This window comes from Pongo abelii, chromosome 21, assembly GCF_028885655.2.
Source record: "Pongo abelii isolate AG06213 chromosome 21, NHGRI_mPonAbe1-v2.0_pri, whole genome shotgun sequence".
In the NCBI taxonomy this organism is placed as follows: Eukaryota; Metazoa; Chordata; class Mammalia; order Primates; family Hominidae; genus Pongo; species Pongo abelii.
Genome location: NC_072006.2, coordinates 50,044,731 through 50,063,843, shown reverse-complemented (window position 1 = coordinate 50,063,843; position 19,113 = coordinate 50,044,731). Strand labels below are relative to the sequence as shown.

Here is a 19,113-nt window from a genome sequence, read left to right as displayed (position 1 = left end):
TCAGTTTTTGAAAACTAGATTTTAATATGCTCGGCCAGGGGCGGTGGCTCACGCCTGTAATCCCAGCACTTTGGGAGGCCGAGACGGGAAGGTCACTTGCCATCAGGAGTTCGAGACCAGCCTGGCCAAGATGGCGAAACCCCGTCTCTACTAAAAATACAAAAATTAGCCAGGCGTGGTGGTGGGCGCCTGTAATCCCAGCTACTCGGGAGGCTGAGGCAGGAGAATCTCTTGAACCCAGGAGGCGGAGGTTGCAGTGAGCCGAGATCATGCCACTGCACTCCAGCCTGGGCGACAGAGGGAAACTGTCACCAAAAAAAAAAAAAAAAAAAAGCATATTAGGCACATGTTAGGTCATCATCAAATGTTAATTATGCCGAGATCGCGCCACTGCATTCCAGCCTGGGGGACAGAGGGAGACTCTGTCTCAAAAAAAAAAAAAAAAAAAAAAAAAAAGCATATTAGGTCATCATCAAATGTTAATTATCTCCATGAGCCAACATCAGCCTTCTAACAATAAGGGCAACTTCCTGGCTCCAAACTTTTTGGTCCTATTAAGGAGGTTTTTACCTTGTACTTGCCCATAGGACTAAGCGGTGTCAGTGGACACCATTAGGTATCACAGCTGACGAAAGGCATGACCAGGAGAGATAAAGAAAAAAAGAAATGGAGAAAAAAGAAATAAAGGAGGTATATGTGGGCAGACTATTTGAGTCATACATAGCAACTTCTCTTGGGTTCTGCCAGCTAGCCTTCATACAGTCCAAGAATGGCCTGTGTGGGTTAGAGGGACAAAGATGTAGGTGTTTGGTGCTTTTCATTAGTTCTTAACAAACCCAACTACTGCTTTTCTGTAAGTTTTTGATAGTTTCTTTTCTCTCTCTTTTTTTTTTTTTTTTGAGACAGAGTCTCACTCTGTTACCCAAGCTGGAGTGCAGTGGCACGATCTCCACTCACTGCAACCTCTGCCTCCTGGGTTCAAGCTATTCTCCTGCCTCAGCCTCCCAAGTAGCTGGGATTACAAGCATGCACAAGCATGCCCAGGTGATTTTTGTATTTTTAGTAGAGACAGGGTTTCGCCATGTTGGCCAGGCTGGTCTCGAACTCCTGACCTCAGGTGATCTGCCTGCCTTGGCCTATTTGATAGTTTCTGAATGGTCTGTTCCATTCTGTCTTTTCTAGGTTGCTAGGATGAACAGGAGCCACAATTTTATTATGCTTGGTTATGTTATTAGCTTTGGCTATTAAGTAGTGTCGTGAATCCCTCCCTCTGTTATTTGGGCTAAAGCCATGTCCTTCCAATGCCCTTTAGGGCTCTCTTTGATTCTTTTTCCAATGGCCATCCCTCCATTTTTCCAGCCACCCACTAGGTTTCTCATCATCCAGGAATATTGTGTATATTGCTTACAGAGTTTGATCCTCCCATCACATGTCCCCTTTGGTAGTGCCAGGAATTTTCCCACACTCCAGCAGCCAATCCCTCTTCTTCTTGTCAGGAGAAGATATTCTTGGGGAGTATTGTGAAAGGGAAGGTTTTGGGACTAGGTTTGGGGCCATCCCTAGTCCTGCCCATACCTCAGCTGATACTCTGGGCAAGTTGTACACCTCTAGCCTGAACTGAGCTCTCGTCCCAACTCTCAGCATCATCATGATGTTAAGCTGCCTCTTTCTTCTGAAGGCACTTCTTGCTCTTGGGTCCCTGGAATCCTGGATAACTGCAGGAGAACATGGTGAGCTATCATTTGGTATCCCTGGCCAACAGTAACAGAAAGTGACTAGAGGAGAGGAGAAGTCATCCCCTGCCTTCTCCGAGAGCAAGGTTGCTTGTAAGTGGAGATGATCATCTCTATAGGACAGGACTGGATGAACAGATTCTCAGGATGGCCTGGGTCGTTCTTCCTGGCTTTCTTTACCCTCTCTGGACAAGGAGATAGGACTTCCAGTAGGGCTTACTAGAGGTTCTAGCTTTTCCCTTGAACTCATTAAATGATAACGGGATCATCCTAACCTTTCTCTCTCGTTATCGGCAGGTTGGCTGCTCCTTTAGTAGTGGTGGATGTATGTTAGTATTTGTGTATTAGGAGGGGAAGGTGGTTGCAGATTTTTTTTTTTTTTTTTTTTTTTTTGAGAAGGAGTCTCGCTCTGTCACCCAGGCTGGAGTGCAGTGGCGTGATCTCAGCTCACTGCAAGCTCCGCCTCCCAGGTTCACGCCATTCTCCCGCCTCAGCCTCCCAAGTAGCTGGGACTACAGGCGCCCGCCGCCACGCCCGGCTAATTTTTTGTATTTTTAGTAGAGACGGGGTTTCACTGTGTTAGCCAGGATGATCTCGATCTCCTGACCTCGTGATCCGCCTGCCTCGGCCTCCCAAAGTGCTGGGATTACAGGCATGAGCCATCGTGCCCAGCCAGAATTTTTTTTTTTTTTAAGAGACAGGGTCTCATTCTGTCACCCAGGCTAGAGTTGTGTCCAGCTGGGCAGAAGTGCTGCACCACAGGCTGTGGTCGGATCTGCTGAGACATTCCTAAGGGTATGTTGGCATGAGGGGCAAAATCTGGGCATACTCTCTGACATTGCCTCTGGGATAGATGGAAGTAGAGAGCTTCTCACCTTCTAGGTTGCCTCTTGAAGTCTCCCTTGCCTAGAGTACTTCTTTACTCTTTTAGGGTCCCTCCTCCTTTAATTATTCAGTGCCTTCAGTTGTTTGCCTTCCATCAGGAAAGAACACACCATCGATTATCTATGTCTTTTACTTTGGACTCAAAGTTCCTGTGAAGGCTGGAGAGAAGAGTTGTAAAGGGAAGCGTGTGTAAGATAATGATTAAGAGAGTAGACCCTAGAGCCAAGCAGAACTTTTTAAGCCTTAAGCCTTAGCTCTTTATAAATCTTAAGCTTTTAGCCTCAGTTTCCTCATCTATAAAATGGGGATAATTGTGAGGATCAAATGATATGTTCATGGCCCAAGGTAAACATCAGTAAATGTTACAGTAAATATTTGCTATTACTATTGTTGTTATTATTGTCTCTTTTTCTTAGCACCAGGGTTGAGAGGCTTAAATGAATCTCAGGGCTTCCTTTTTCTGTTTTTTCCTTCTGCTGTGCCCGTGGGTGTTACCAGGCACTATTTTCTCTCTCTCTCTTTTTTTTTGAGACGGAGTTTCGCTCTTGTTGCTCAGACTGGAGTGCAGTGGCGTGATCTCGGCTCACCGCAACCTCCGCCTCCCAGGTTCAAGTGATTCTCCTGCCTCAGCCTCCCAAGTAGCTGGGATTTACAGGCATGTGCCGCCACCCCCGACTAATTTTGTTTTTTTAGTAGAGACGGGGTTTCTCCATGTTGGCCAGGCTGTTCTCGAACTCCTGACCTCAGGGGATCCACCTGCCTTGGCCTCCCGAAGTGCTGGGATTACAGGTGTGAGCCATGGCGCTTGGCCTATTTTCTCTTTTCTTTGGCTGTCTCCCTTTTTGCTACAGGGAGGAAAAGAGATTGCCTTAGGGTTATTCGGAAACAATCCTGTTTGAAAAGGTGCATCACTGATGAGACATGTCCAGGTGTAAAGAAATGCTGCACGCTTGGCTGCAACAAGAGCTGTGTAGTCCCAATCTCTAAACAGAAGCTGGGTAAGAAACGCCATCCCCACACCTCATGGTCTGTTTGGTCTGCTTGTTTATTTCTCAGATATGCACATATCAGCTTGTTGGTTTTACTTTGCTGCTATATTCTGAGAACTTAAAAAAAAAAAAAGATATACAAAGGGTGCACAAGCCATAATCATTTGTGGTATGTGGCCTGGGCAGGCAGAGGGAGGGTGCCAGAAGGGCAGCCTCGACTTACCCTCATTTGCAGACTGCTTTGAAAATGGTTGAGTAGCCAGGCATGGTGGCTCACGCCTGGAATCCCAGCACTTTGGGAGGCCAAGGTGGGCAGATCACGAGGTCAGGAGATCGAGACCATCCTGGCTAACACTGCGAAACTCCGTCTCTACTAAAAATACAAAAAAATTAGCCAGGCGTGGTGGTGGGTGCCTGTAGTCCCAGCTACTTGGGAGGCTGAGGCAGGAGAATGGTGTGAACCCAGAAGGTGGAGCTTGCAGTGGGCCGAGATCGTGCCACTGCACTCCAGCCTGGGTGACAGAGTGAGACTCTGTCTCAAAAAAAAACAAAAAAAAAAAACAGAGAAAACCATTGGGTAATTCCCAGTTCCCATAATCAGTTGCGATATTCTCTGTTAAAAATCTTACCCTGAGAATCTGCAGAGATAGAAAAAAAAGAAAAGAATCTTGATGCCTATGGAAGGCAGCACACATTTCCCCACTCATTTGCTCCTGAGATTCTTTTTTTTTTTTTTTTTGAGATGGAGTCTTGCTCTGTCTCCCAGGCTAGAGTGCAGTGGTGTGATCTTGGCTCACTGCAACCTCCGCCTCCCAGGTTCAAGTGATTCTCCTGCCTCAGCCTCCCTAGCAGCTGGGACTACAGGTGTGTGTCACCACACCCGGCTAATTTTTTGTATTTTTAGTAGAGACGGGTTTTCGTCGTGTTAGCCAGGATGGTTTTGATCTCCTGACCTTGTGATCCACCCACCTCAGCCTCCCAAAGTGCTGGGATTACAGGCATGAGCCACCACGCCCGGCCTGCTCCTGAGATTCTTATGTTCCCTGTGTACACACACGGTGGGGCCGTCTCCTGTGGGAAACAGATTCTTTTTCATTCTGGTCCTGGTAGAGAGGTATTTGAAAGAGATTCATTCTCCCTTTTGCAGAGTCCCAGTGACCTAATTATTAATTTTTACATTCATTTCTTCAACAAGTATTTATTGAATGTGTACTGTTTGCGAGATCCAGTGACCTGGGCTCCCGGTATATTGTGGAAAATTCGGTAGATACCATGCCTGCTTTCATGGAGCTCATGGTCTCGTGGGAGAGAAAGAGGTTTAACAAATAAGCATGTAAATAAATATATACTTTCAAACTCTGATAAGGACAGGGAAGGAAAATTAAAGGGTGCTGAGAGACAGAGTAAAGCGGAGAACTCACTTTTATTTTTATTTTTATTTTTTTTGACAGAGTCTTGCTCTGTTGCCCAGGCTGGAGTGCAGTGGCACGATCTTGATTCACTACAACCTCCACCTACCTTCTGGGCTCAAGCAATTCTCCTGCCTCAGTCTCCCAAGTATCTGGGATTATAGGCACATGCCACCCCACTTGGCTAATTTTTGTATTTTTAGGAGAGATGGGGTATCACCATGTTGGCTGGGTTGGTCTCACACTCCTGGCCTCAAGTGATCCACCTGCCTCGGCCTCCCAAAGGCTGGTGTGAGCCACCATGCCTGGCCGAGAACTCACATTGGATTGGGTGGTTGAGGATGGTATGTCTGGAGTGACATTTAAGCTGCAACCTGGAGGGGGAGTTGAAGTTAGCCAGGTGAAGGGTGCAATGGACATTCCAGGAAGAGAGAGAAGCACATGCAGAGGTCTTAAGATGACTAGGAGCTTGCCACATTTGAGGAATGGAAAGAAAGCTATTACGGTTAGAGTAGAAATGGGAGGGAGAGAATGAAGGCAGATGAGGATGTAGACCAGTGAGACTAGGGAGGTAGCAGTGGGGATGGAGAAAGGTGACATAGTTGAGAAAATTTGGAGGTAGAAGTGACAGGGCTCTCTGCTCTATTCCTTCTCCATTCCCTTGAGAGGCCCCTAAAACATATTAAAAATTGATGGCATGTCTTCTATGTCTAACCCCTTCCTATTTTCCTCTTGTTTCACGATTTTCATGGCTACTTTTGCTTATTTGTGCTTCCAAATATATTTTATTATAATATTATCTATTTTTCTTCCATCATTCCCAAATACCAAGACTACGTTCACTGGAGTGATGTTAGATATATAAATTAAATTAGCTTAGGGAGAACTGCTGTTATTATAATGTTGAATCTTTTTTTTTCTTACCCTGTTTTATGGTACTGAAATGTTCAATTTTTTTTTTTTTTTTTTTTGAGACAGGCTGTCGCCCAGGCTGGAGTGCAGTGGCGCGATCTTGGCTCACTGCAACCTCCGCTCCCACATTCAAGTGATTCTTGTGCGTCAGCCTTCTGAGTAGCTGGGATTACAGGCGTGTGCCACCACGCTCAGCTAATTTTTGTATTTTTAGAAGAGATGGGGTTTTGCCATGTTGGTCAGGTTGATCTCGAACTCCTGACCTCAGGTGATCTGCCCACCTCGGCTCCCAAAATGCTGGGATTACAGGCATGAGCCACTGTGCCTGGCCTATGTTGAATCCTATGTCTTCCCCGTTCATCAAGTGTATTTCGCATATTTCAGGGTGTTTTATAGTGTTAAAATATTTCTCCATAAATTTATGTCTAGGTATTTTATTTTCTTCTCTGCTGTTTTGAATGTCTGTCATTATATTTTCTAAAGGAACTGGAACCATTCTCTCATCTGAGTGCATGTGGTGGCATGTTAGAGTGGAAAATCCTAGGTTTGGGTTGTCGGAGTCCTGGGTTCAAGCCTGAGGTTTGCCAGTTATTGGCCAGCAGGTCCCTGGGCAAGTATTTTTGAGCCTTAGTTCCCTTCTCTGTAAGGTGGGAAGAATAAACCTCGAAGGCTTGTTGTAATTATTCAAATTATGTAAAGTGTTTTGCCCTCAGTATATATTAACTTCCTTCCTCTTGCCTCCTAAGTGGGCTGGGTCAGAAGTACAGTTTCTTTTTTTTGAGACTGAGTTTAGCTATTGTTGCCCAGGCTGGAGTGCAATGGTGCAATCTCGGCTCACTGCAATCTCCACCTCCCAGGTTCAAGCGATTCTCCTGCCTCAGCCTCCCAAGTAGCTGGGATTATAGGCATGTGCCACCATGCTCAGCTAATTTTTTGTATTTAGTAGAGACGGCGTTTCAGCATGTTGGTCAGGCTGGTCTCAAACTCCTGACTTCAGGTGATCCACCGGCCTCGGCCTCCCAAAGTGCTGGGATTACAGGTGTGAGCCACCGCTCCTGGCAGGAGTACAATTTCTCACCAGCCCCTTTATTCAAAACCAGGATGGTTTTCTTCTTCCCTGATCACTTCCTCTCAGACCCTGAAGCCCTGTAACATGTGACAACCTTTTTCCTTCCAGTCAAACCTCCCCAGGTAGGAGGCCCCTTGCTGGTACCCGTTGGGTCTGTCTGTACCCAGCTTAGGCAGCTATCTTGGGCAGCCTGCCCATTACAGAGAATGGAAGGTTGTTCTCCTTGCCAGGACTCTTGAGGCCCAGCTCTGGAACCAGCCTGGGAATCTGTCTCAGGCAGGTCACTGACTGCTGGCATGTAGGGCTTGGCACAATCTTCCCAGTGTTTGAAGCTGAGGGCTGAATTGTAGGGGCTAAGGGCGAGGCTGGCACCCAGGCACAGTACCTTTGTGAGCTGCTCTGGCCCCTGGCCAGCCCAGATACGGCTTCCTTTTCCACTGGAGCTTGGCAGGCAGGCTAGAATAGTGATCTCCTGTAGATGTCCCAGAGCCTGCTGGGCTGAGCAGGGTTCCTAGCCTGGTGGGAGGTGATACTGGCTACTGCATTGGCAGTTAACTACTTTTCTACAGCTCCAGCCCTAGGGGAGGGCTAGGCTACTCACCCAACAGGACTGGTTGCTATACCCAACTCTACAGGAAGCTCTCCTTCCAGGGCTATGAAAAATTTCACTTTCCTTAAGCTCTGACATTGCCAGAGGTTTACCATAGCCAGTGGTGGTCTGTTTGGCAAAGTGGAGGGCCAGTTAGGTTGCCTGAGGGCAAGGGCAGACATTGGGTCCTGCTCTCATGACGCTGTTCTAGTCTGAACATGGGTCTGAATCCTGGCTCTTTTGCTTGCTTGCTTTGTGGCCTTGGGCAAGTCCCTTCATTTCTCTGAATCTCACTTTTATCTGTAAAATGGGGATAAGGATATTTAGCTCCCAGAGTGATAATGCAGTTGAGAAGAAATGCATTTTATTTATTTATTTATTTGGGACAAGGTCTCACTCTATCACCCAGGCTGGAGTGCAGTGGTGTGATCTCAGCCCACTGCAGCCTCAACCTCCTGGGCTCAGGTGATCCTTTTGCCTTAGTCCCCTGAGAAACTGGGACTACAGGCACAAACCACTGTGTCCGGCCAGAAATGCATTTAAAAAAGTCTGCAGTAAACCTGCCAGATAATGCTCAAGAGCTCATATGGTCATGCCTAGTACCTCTGTGTTCTGGTCCGCCCATTCTCCACCTCCCCACCTATCTGATGCCTGACCTATCCGTTTACTCACCCACTTATTCATGTATTCACTGTATGTTGAGTGTGGCTACCCTACCTGGCATGTGGGTCTGCAGGTGAGGAAGGCAGCCGTGGTCCTTGCCACCCTGGGGCTTGCTCATAATGTGACAGACAGGAAATAATCAAGAAAACAAATACATAATAATCGCAAGATGATGATGAGTCATGAGTGCTTTGAAGGTAATGGAAGAAGAGAGAAGGAGGCTGCTTTCATTTGAGGTTGGAGAGGTAGGCAGGGCCCAGACTTTGGGGGGTCTTCAGGGCTTCTCTCTTAGGCTTTATTCTAAGTGCAATAGGAAGCCTTTGAGGGGGTTTAAAAGCAGGAGAGGCCTTGTCCAGTTTTCATTTTAAAAAGACCACTCTGCTGGTATATGAAGACTGGATGGGGGCAAGTGTAGAAGATGGAAGACCAGTTAGGAGGCTATTGTGACAGGCTGGGAGAGATGATCGGGGCTTAGACTGGGGTGGAGATACTGCAGACAGAAAAATGGAAGGCGGCCGAGCGCAGTGGCTCACGCCTGTAATCCCAGCACTTTGGGAGGCCAATGCAGGCAGATCACGAGGTCAGGAGTTTGAGACCAGCCTGGCCAACATGGTGAAACCCCATCTCTACTAAAAATACAAAAATTAGCCGGGCATGATGGTGGGCATCTGTAATCCCAGCTACTCGGGAGGCAGAGGCAGAAGAATTGCTTGAACCCAGAAGGTGGAGGTTGCAGTGAGCCGAGATCGCGCCACTGCACTCCAGCCTGGGCAACAAGAGTGAAACTCCATTAAAAAAAAAAAAAAAAATCCAAAACAAACCCCCCCCCCCCGCAAAACCAACAACGAAAAAGAAAAATGGAAGGCTTACATGTTTGTGAAGGTAGAATTGATGGGACTGGGTGAAGAAGTAAGTGGCTGCAGGCATTGAGGGAGACGGGGTATCAAGAAGGGTGGTAGATATTCAGCTTGAGCAGTTGGGTGATGGTGGTGTTCTTTACTGAGACAGGGGCAACCTGGGGGAAGAGGTTTTGGAGTGAAGATTCTGATTCTGGCCTGAGAGTTGTCTTCCTGGGCCTCCTCATGGCTCACCTCCCCACTGTATGAAACCGACCACTCCAGATCCCCTGTGACCCTCTGTTTTGCTTATTATCACATATGTATTATCTTTTATGTGGTTTGATGGCATGGCCTCCCTGTGTGTCTGGCTGACCCTTTTCTAAAACCTCACTGCAGGTTGTACAGAAAAGAGTTAACATAACAAGCCTGAGACCGCTCTTCTTAAAAAGGCTTGCTGGCAAGGCTGGGCCTTGGCTGGCTTCTGGGAACTTGGATTTTGTGGGTATTTGTACTACTCTAACTGATAAGAGTGGTTCACTGTGCCTAAACTGTTTGTGTAAACATTGTGGTTTAGGCTGAACATCTGCTTTCCTTCTGAGAGTCTGGAATCTTGGTACTTGCTAGGCAGAGGGTTGCCTAAGTGACCAGCCCCCAGTAGAGAACTTTCACAGTGAGTGTCTAATGAGTTTCCCTAGTAGAAAACACTTCACACATGTCACAATTCCATGCTGGAAGAATTAAGTGCATCCTGTGACTCTACTGGGAGGACTCTTGAAAATCGGCACCTGATTTCCTCTGGACTTTTCCCTTTGATGATTTTTCTTTGTGTCCTTTTGCTGTAATAAATCATAGCCATGGGTATGACTATACACTGAGTCCTGCTAATGAATCACTGAACCTGGAAGTAAGTGGTCTTGAAGACTCCCTACACACTGGTGGATAACTTTTCCTAACCCCTAAAACTATCTACCACTGGGTCTTCTCTTTTGGTGGAACTGGGCGGAATGAGTCCTAGTGCTTCTTGGTTTTTGTGTGATCCTTGCTGCAGTGTAGGGGATCATCATGATGTGTGTGTGTGTGTGTGTGTGTGTGTGTGTGTGTCTATGTGTGTGTTTGAGATGGAGTCTTGCTGTGTTACCCGGGATGGAGTGCAGTGGTGCGATCTTGGCTCACTGCAACCTCTGCCTCCCGGGTTCAAGCAGTTCTCCTGCCTCAGCCTCCCCAGTAGCTGGGATTACAGGCACCCACCACCACACCTGGCTATTTTTTTTTTTTTTTGTATTTTTAGTAGAGACAGGTTTTCACCATGTTGGCCAGATTGGTTTTGAACTCCTAACCTCAAGTGTTTCACCCACCTTGGCCTCCCAAAGTGCTGGGATTACAGGCATGAGCCACTGAGCCAGGCCCATGATGTGGTTTAAAGGGCATGAGACTTTATGTCAGAGCTGGGGATTTGTGACTCAGTTCTGCTACCATTGACCTCAGGCCAATCCCTCTCTCTGGTTGTCTGTCTCTCTATTTACAAGAGAAGGGGAGTAAGTTTGTTAGCTCAGAGGGCCCTTCTTGGGTTAAGAAGTGCCGAAATTTTACTTTTCCAACAGCAACTGGCATCTTTCTCTCAGACATAGTGGCAGGTTGGAGCTGAGGCAGCAGGACAGACTGTGGGTGAGTATTTCCTGGGCTTCAGCTTCACTCCTTTTTTGGTGATAGCTTAGAGTCTTGGGATGGGTGCCGATAGAGGGTGGGGAACCGTCATCCCCATTCTGGCTACCATTCCTATTTCTCTTCCTGATTCCTGGTAAGCTAATTGTGAGGTGATTGGGGAGTGTGTCTTATGAGGAACTGACCTTACCTAGCATGGCAAAGCCAGGACAGTGAAAGACAGAGGATCCTGCCTGAAAGAATGGCATCCACCAGGTTTTTGTAAGGTCTCTGGGGATAGGAAAAGGACCAACCAGATTTCAGGTAAGTATAAAAAGGTACAAAGGGCCAGGCTTGGTAACTCATGCCCGTGACCTCAGCACTTTGGGAGGCTGAGGCAGGAGGATTGCTTGAGGCCAGAAGGTCAAAACAAGCCTAGTCAACATAGTGAGACCCTGTCTCTATAAAAAATAAAAATAATTAGCTGGGCCTGGTAGTGTGTGCCTATAGTTCAGCTACTCAGGAGGCTGAGGTTGGAGGATTGCTTGAACCCAGGAATTAGAGAGTTTGAGGCTGCAGTAAGCCACGATTGCGGCACTGCACCCCAGCCTGGGTGACAAAGCGAGACCCTGTCTCAGGAAAAAAAAAAAAAAAAAAAAAAGGAGGTATAAAGGCTGTCTAGCTTAAGTAGGATAGCATAATCTGGCTTGGAGGTAGTGAGGCCCCATTAATTCCAGGTGTTAGAGCTGAGAGAAAGGGATCATGTGGCAGGGATTCATATAAGGCAGGGTGTCAGACTGGGTGGCATTGCTGGGCACTGGTCAAAAGCGAGGTGCTGTGATCCTCTGGGCCTCCAGGAAGCCTGGCCTGGAAAAGGGCAGAGGTAAGTGCTCCATGCCTGGTCTTGAGGACGAGGGCAGAGAGTAGCAGAGAGCTCCCAGCATTGGTCATCTCAGGGTCAAGCTCAGCAAAATGGTGAAATGTGGGACGTATGGCACTCCCAGTTTCTAGGGCACATGGCATAATTTTATGAGAAGTTTATGTCACCGGGTTTTTCCACCAGGGAGATTTTTACTCCCGGCCTTCTCAGCTGTGAGATAGAAGGCTTTTGTTCCTTGTTAAATGGATTTCAGTGTTTGTCAAGCAGGTGGGGAGGTGCAGGGAGATGCATTTGGTGGTTACAGTGACCACATTTTCTGAGTCAAAAATCAGGACACATAGTTTTGATGTGATCTCACAATAGCACAGGATATTTGAAATAGGGGCTGTTCAGGAAAATCCCAGGATACAGGGTTACTAAGCCTGGGTTGTTTAGCTGCATGTATTCTCCTTGGATTCCAATACTTGCTTTTTCCATCACGGCAGACTTCCCGGAGCCAGCTGTATGCAATCATACTTACCTGTTCCTACTCAGAGGCACTGGGCCAGTCTTGCTTTGGTTTTCTGCGAAATCTTTAATTGCCTGTCACCTTTCTCTTTACTTAAGAAACTTGAAATAAACACTAAGACGAATGAGTCATGGTGAATTGGTTTGGTTTGGATGTGGCCTTCTTTGGGTGTGCCTGCGCCTGGGGCCCTGGCCAGTTGCCTGCATGTTTTAAGGATAGTGTAGTAGAAAAAGTACTTTACCGCAAATCAAGAGGTTGAGTGTTGTCCTGCCTTGCTGCTGACTCACTCTGTAGTTCTGGGCAAGATCCTTCTCTGAGTTTATTTTCATAGGGAATGTGTTTGGCTGCACACAACAGAAAATTAATCATATAGGGGTTTGTTTTTCTCATATAACAAGAATTCCTGAGGCTGGGATGGTGGCTCCATGATGCTAACAAGGATGAAACTATTTCTTTCTCCTTTGCAATTCTTTTTTTTTTTTTTAAACATTTAAATTTTATTATTTATTTATTTTAAAAGACGATGGTTAGATGCCACAAAGTAGGTGGCAATGCTTGAACCATATGCGTGTTGTCAGGCCCAAGGGCCTCTTCCATCCTTGTTGAGGGGAGTGCTAACCTTCTCTACTTTCATATAACACCCCTTTGCAATTCTTGACCATTTCATTATGCTGAGTTGCCTCCTCATTGAGAGAAGGCTACTCTGCCTCTCCGTGTAATGTCTGGAAGAAGAAAGAAGTGAGGGAACAGTTTGAAAGGGGTATTCTCTGTGTCAGGAATACAGAAGTTTCCCAGTTTATGTCCTAGTTTGTGGTCACCCCTAGTTGCAAGAGAGTATGGGGAAACAAATCATTTTAGCTGGACCTGTTGCCTTTCAGAATAAACTTGGTATCCAGTATCTATTGCTGCATAAGAAACCATCTCCAAACTTCATGACTTAAAGCAATATAGTTACTCTTTCTCACAGTTGTGTAGGTTGCCTGAGCTTGGCTGGGCAGTTCATATACCCACATGATGTAGCTGTGGTCATTCATTTAGCTGCATTCAGCTGGGAGCTCAGCAGAGAGCTCAACTGGAGCCACAACGTCCAGGATGACCTCTCTTCTAGGTGCTGTCTCCATGGGGCATCTCATCATCCCATAGCGTAGTTCAAGCTGCTTTATAGCATGGCAGCTGGTTTCCAAGAGGAAGTATTCTGAGTGGACAAGCCCCAGTATGCAAGTGCTTATCAAGCCTCTGCATACATTACATTTGCTATTGTCCCATCGGTCAAAGTAAGTCAGATGGTCAAACCCAGAGTAGGTATGGAAGGGGACTACACAAGGGCCTGAATCCCAGGAGATAAAGTTCACTGGAGGCCACCATTGTAAATGTCTGCCACAGGGAGAATTCAGGGAGAATGCTGGCCACAGTGGGTTAGACCTGAAGAGTGTTTTTCAAACTGTGAGTCCTGAAAGCAATTTAGCAATTAGGAAAAAGAAGAACTAGAATATAAAATATCAGGGTGGGCTGGATGGGGTGGCTCACGCCTGTAATCCTGGCACTTTGGGAGGCTCAGGTGGCAGGATCACTTGAGCCAGGAGTTTGATATCAGCCTAGGGAACATAGTGAGACTCTGTCTCTACAAAATAAATAAATAAAATTACCCAGGCCTGGTGGCTTTCGCCTGTAGTCCCAGGTACTCAGGAGGCTGTGGTGGGAGGATCCCTTGAGTGCAGGAGTTTCAGGCTACAATGAGCTGTGATTGTGCCATTGTACTTTAGCCTGGGTGATACATTGAGACCCTGTCTCTACAAAATAAATAAATAAATAAGCCAGGCATGGTGGCATGTGCCTGTAGTTCTAGCCGCTCAGGAGGCTGAGGTGGGAGGATCCCTTGAATGCAGGAGTTTGAGGCTGCAATGAGCTATGATTATGCCACTGCACTTTGGTCTGGGCAACACAGTGAGACCCTGTCTTAAAAAAATCAGATGTATTGCAGATACATGATACACATAAATATGTACATTATATATGTATATAAATATATAACTATGTATAAACATACATATGGGACACAATGAAAAATATGTTTCATATTGTGAGCATCTCTGGGCTCCAATGCTTTGATTCTGTAGCAGAGTTTGGTGGTGAATGTCCTGCTGACCCCCTTCCGTGTGAGGAGCTGTGTGATGGGGATGCATCCTGTCCCCAGGGGCATAAATGCTGCAGCACCGGCTGTGGCCGCACCTGCCTTGGAGACATTGAGGGAGGTATGTTGGCTCTTTTGGGAAGAAATCCTTGAGTGTTTCCTGAGAAGAGTGCTTCTCTTTCCCTTCCTGGGAGGAGCTAAGATCTCATCCTTCCTGTCCCTCTAGTCCCCCAACCCAAAGCAACCCCTTCTTCTAGGGCCGAGGGGCTGTGTCAACATTAAAAGAACTGGGGGAAGGCACTGTGGGGCAGTAGGAACTACTTGGGCTGGAAGACAGACAGTGTGGCTTTTGGTCTTGATTCTGCTAAGGTGTTGCTTTGTGACCTTGGGTAAGCAAACTCTTCTTTTTGAGCCCAAGTTTATCTGTAAAATGAAGTGAGTTGCCCAAGATCCTGATTTTCAGATCTAATTTTTAACAAAAAGCTTCTCCCCTGCCCCAAATGAAATCTTAGTTGGAAACATATATATATATATATATATATATATATATATTTTTTTTTTTTTTTTTTTTTTTTTGAGACAGAGTCTTGGTCTGTACCCCAGGCTGGAGTGTAGTGGCATGATCTTGGCTCACTGAAACCTCTGCCTCCAGGGTTTCTTCTGCCTCTGAGGCAATTCTTCTGCCTCAGCCTTCTGAGTAGCTGGGATTACAGGCACATGCCACCATGCCCAGCTAATTTTTGTATTTTTAGTAGAGACGGGGTTTCATCATGTTGACCAGGCTGGTCTTGAACTCCTGACCTCGTGATCTGCCTGTCTTGGCCTCCCAAAGTGCTGGAATTACAGGCGTGAGCCACCACGCCCAGCTGGAAACATATATATATACGTATACAGATAAAAGCATTCCTGTTCCAATGCCTTTTTTTCTTCAACATTTTTAAAAAACAAATATTTTTGAGTGCCAGGCACTGTGGATCTACATTAAAGAATCATTGACCCTGGTGCTGTCTTAGTCCCTTTAGATTCCCAGGCAGTGCTCAAGGCTGAGGACAGACTCTTGTCCTTATGTAGCTTATAGCCCATCAGGGAAGATAGACATATTCCTTTTAAATAAGGGATTATCATAAAGTTTGATGAGAGGAAGCATACAGGGTGCTCTACAGGAGCACAAAGCAGGGACATCAAACCTTGTCTAGGGTGGCAGAGGAGGCCACCGTGAGGAAGTGACACTATGAATCCAGAGCATAGGGGGAGGGGGAGTGGTCTGGGAGGCTTGCCCCTGCCACACTTCACCCACCCCCACCCCAAACCTGCAGAGGTGTCAATCCCTGAGTTACCTCTTGGGAACTCCCTTTGGGGCACCATTTGAAAACTCTGGGCTCAGAGGTCTCTTGGGTTCCTAAAGATTCTGAGATCCTCCAGCGCCATGGTTTCCCAGCCAGTTTAGCTGGGTCTAGTGAGGGTCAGGGGTTGATTGACCTAGCGCCTCTGTGTGTAAGTTCAAGATGGGAACATGGAGATGGCAGAGCTGATGCCCTGTCCCTTTTCCTGTGCCTGTTGTTCCCACAGGGCGGGGCGGTGATTGTCCAAAAGTTCTGGTGGGCCTGTGCATTGTTGGCTGTGTGATGGATGAGAATTGTCAAGCTGGAGAAAAATGTTGCAAGTCAGGCTGTGGCCGCTTCTGTGTCCCACCAGTCCTGCCCCCAAAACTGACCACGAACCCCAACTGGACTGTGAGGTCTGATTCTGAATTAGGTGAGTACAGTCCATTGTCATCAACAACAACAGACAACTGCTATGTGCAAAGCACTGGCTTAGGTGCTGGTAAGGGGACTTCAGAAGGTCAGGAAAAGTCTAGTTGGAGAGAAAGAACCTATGTCACAGATGAAAACCCTCATACAAACAGTACAGGCTTACACCTGTTCTCAGGTGTGGTGAACCTGTGTCCCAGATGAGAACCCTCATATAAACAGTACAGGCTTACACCTGTTCCCAGGTGTGGCTCCCTGGGAAGGTCTCTGTGGGAGAGGTGGGATTTGATTGAGGCGCTTAAGGCTAGGCAGATGCGACAAAGGGAGGATAGCACAGGGACATGCCAGACAGGCAATCTGGTGATTGCTGGCAAAGGAACACAGGGTGGGAATGTGTGGGATATGTTTGGGAGGTGAGGAGTGGGGGCAGGGTGGGTAAAGGAACAGACGTATCTCTAGTTTTTTTTTTTTTGAGATGGAGTTTCACTCTTGTCACCCAAGCTGGAGTGCAATGGCACAGTCTCGACTCACTGCAACCTCTGCCTCCTGGGTTCAAGCAATTCTCCTGCCTCAGCCTCCCAAGGCTGGGATTACAGGCGCCTGCCATCATACCTAGCTGATTTTTGTATTTTTAGTAGAGACAGTGTTTTACCATGTTGGCCAGGCTGGTCTTGAGCTCCTGATCTCAGGTTATCCACCTGCCTTGGCCTCCCAAAGTGCTGGGATTACAGGCATGAGCCACTGTGCCCGACCATAATTCCAGTTTTTTATAACGGGAGATATAAGGTTGACATCTGAATAATAAAAGCCTGCAGTGCCAGTTTGGATTGGATTGTCTGGGAAGCAAGGAGCCATTTAAGACTTTTGAGAGCAATATAGGCCAAGCTTTCCTAGGGTGGAGGGAAAACATTTTGGGTAGCTGAAGCCAGGAGGGCACAGCTGTGACTTGATGTTTCTTCTACTTGCAGAGATCCCGGTGCCCTAGCTGTGCTGATTTGTCTGGAGCTTCTTTGGTAATTCTGGAAGCTTTTCCTGGCAGTCAAGAGGGTGACATCCTGGGGCTTGTGACATTTCCAGGGGCACTCATGGCCCTCTCTGCTCTGCTTCTCCTCCTGCCACTGACCAGAGCATGGGAAATAGCCCTGGATTGGGCAGTGGGTGTGTGGTGCTTCTCTTTCCCAATAAAGGCTGGTGCTGACCTCTTGTTTGTGCTGTTTGAGGGCTCAGATGATATGGGAGAACCAGAGGGTATGTGTGTGCCTGTGGGATTGTACGATTTACATATTTAGGACAGATGGGTAATCCATTCTTTGTGAGGACACTGAAAATGGGTTTTGGTTGGGTGTGGCTAGGGAAGAGTTGGGTGGAAACTAAACTGAGAGTGACTTGCCATAGATGTCTTTCTCAAGCCCTGGTGGGGGTGGAGGTCAGTCTCTTTTAGACCTGCTGACCTTCTTTCTTTTATTGGAGAATGTGGGTTGAGGGTGGAACAAGGGTGAGTGGCTAGTTTTGTTTTTTTTTTTTTTTGAGATGTAGTTTCACTCTGTTGCCCAGGCTGGAGTGCAGTGGCGCAATCTCGGCTCACTGCAACCTCTGCCTCTCGGGTTCAAGTGATTCTCCTCCCTCAGTCTCTCGAGTAGTTGGGACTACAGGCGCGCTACCATGCCTGACTAATTTTTGTATTTTTAGTAGAGATGGGGTTTCACCATGATGGCCAGGCTTGTCTTGAACTCCTGACCTCAGGTGATCTGCCTGCCTTGGCCTCCCAAAGTGCTGGGATTACAGGCGTGAGCCACTGTGCCCAGCCGAGTGGCTAGTTTCTTATAGTTGTTGGAATGTTCCCACCTTGGACCTCCTTCCTTGAGGGCCAGCCTTTGGCTCCAAGACAAGCAGTTTGTCCCCTCCAGGTAGCTTTATTTTAGGGAGGGGACGTCCCTAGGTTCTTGGGACCAAGATAATTTTTTAAAGTTATGTTTTTTATTTATATGAAATGGATTATACTGTGTATCTTGGAGATCTTTCATGTCATCAGGTATATTCTTTTAATAGAACTCTATGAAATGGGTAATTTATTTAACTAGTTATCTTTTTTTTTTTTTTTGAGACGAAATCTCGCTCTGTCGCCTAGGCTGGAGTGCAGGGGCGCGATCTCCGCTCACGGCAACCTCCGCCTCCTAGGTTCAAGCAATTCTCGTACCTCAGCCTTCTGAGTAGCTGTGCCTTTGACTATTTTAGTAGAAACCCTGTCTCTACTAAAAATACAAAAATTAGCCGGGTGTGGTGGTGTGATGATATAATGATTTTTAAAAAAACTATGTGCATGTATTCGAGTTTTTAAATAAACAACAAAATGATAAAACAGTGGAAGAGGGATCTGCCAAAATGTTCAGCAGCCCATCACACAGACACTGGCCCTTCCCAGTTCCCTACAACATGATCCTGGAGTCATGGATGTTCCTGGGTTGGCCACTGCGAGGTTCATGCCAGCCACTCTTTTTCAGATCAGGCAACATTGACATGTCTACTCCACTCAAAAGAGGTAAATGTTCTGAACCAGGTAGAAACCAGAATTTCACATGCCAGGATGAAAACAAGGGGGAGAAGTCACAAACACTCAGCAGTGGTCGGGTGCAGTGGCTCACGCCTGTAATCCCAACATTTTCGGAGGCCAAGGCAGGCAGATCACTTGAGGTCAGGAGTTCGAGACCAGCCTGGCCAACATGGTGAAACCCTGTCTCTACTAAAAATATAAAAATTAGCCAGGCGTGGTGGTGCATGCCTGTAATCCCAGCTACTTGGGAGGCTGAGGCAGGAGAATTGCTTGAACCTGGGAGGTGGAAGTTCCAAGTGAGCTGAGATCCTGCCATTGCACTCCAGCCCGGGTGACGAGCGAAACTCCGTCTCAAAAAAAAAAAAAAAATCATCAGTATGGTAGAACTTTCAATGAAAAACAACAGTCTGGGAATCCTCTAATATTGCAGAATGATGTTCTGTCAGGGTGGAGAGTGGGACTGGAGAGACAGATGTGAGCCCCAGGCACAGCTCAGGCTGAGCAATGGGAGAGCTGCTCCTTGCAGACCTTTGCTCCTTGTCTGGAAGCTCACCCTTTCCAGA

At 47.0% G+C, this 19,113-nt stretch overlaps 1 protein-coding gene and 1 non-coding gene across 36 annotated transcripts in view; one reads left to right on the top strand and one right to left on the bottom strand.

Moving 5' to 3' along the window:
- LOC100451322 (protein WFDC10B) overlaps positions 1–19,113 on the top strand; it is a 93,261-nt gene that overhangs the window by 431 nt on the left and 73,717 nt on the right. For 4 of the 35 annotated variants that reach the window (XM_054541823.2, XM_054541841.2, XM_054541828.2 and 1 more), the window contains exons 2-3: positions 1,679–1,730; positions 3,470–3,616. The exons of 3 other annotated variants lie outside the window; for them this stretch is intronic. In XM_054541823.2, coding sequence (XP_054397798.1) covers positions 1,679–1,730; positions 3,470–3,616 — 199 coding nt within the window. 28 more of the 35 variants (XM_054541838.2, XM_054541834.2, XM_054541839.1 and 25 more) reach the window with 23 other exon arrangements.
- Positions 12,633–12,758, bottom strand: LOC112130414 (U6atac minor spliceosomal RNA). The gene has a single exon (XR_002912686.1). It is a non-coding gene; the product is annotated as a U6atac minor spliceosomal RNA (small nuclear RNA).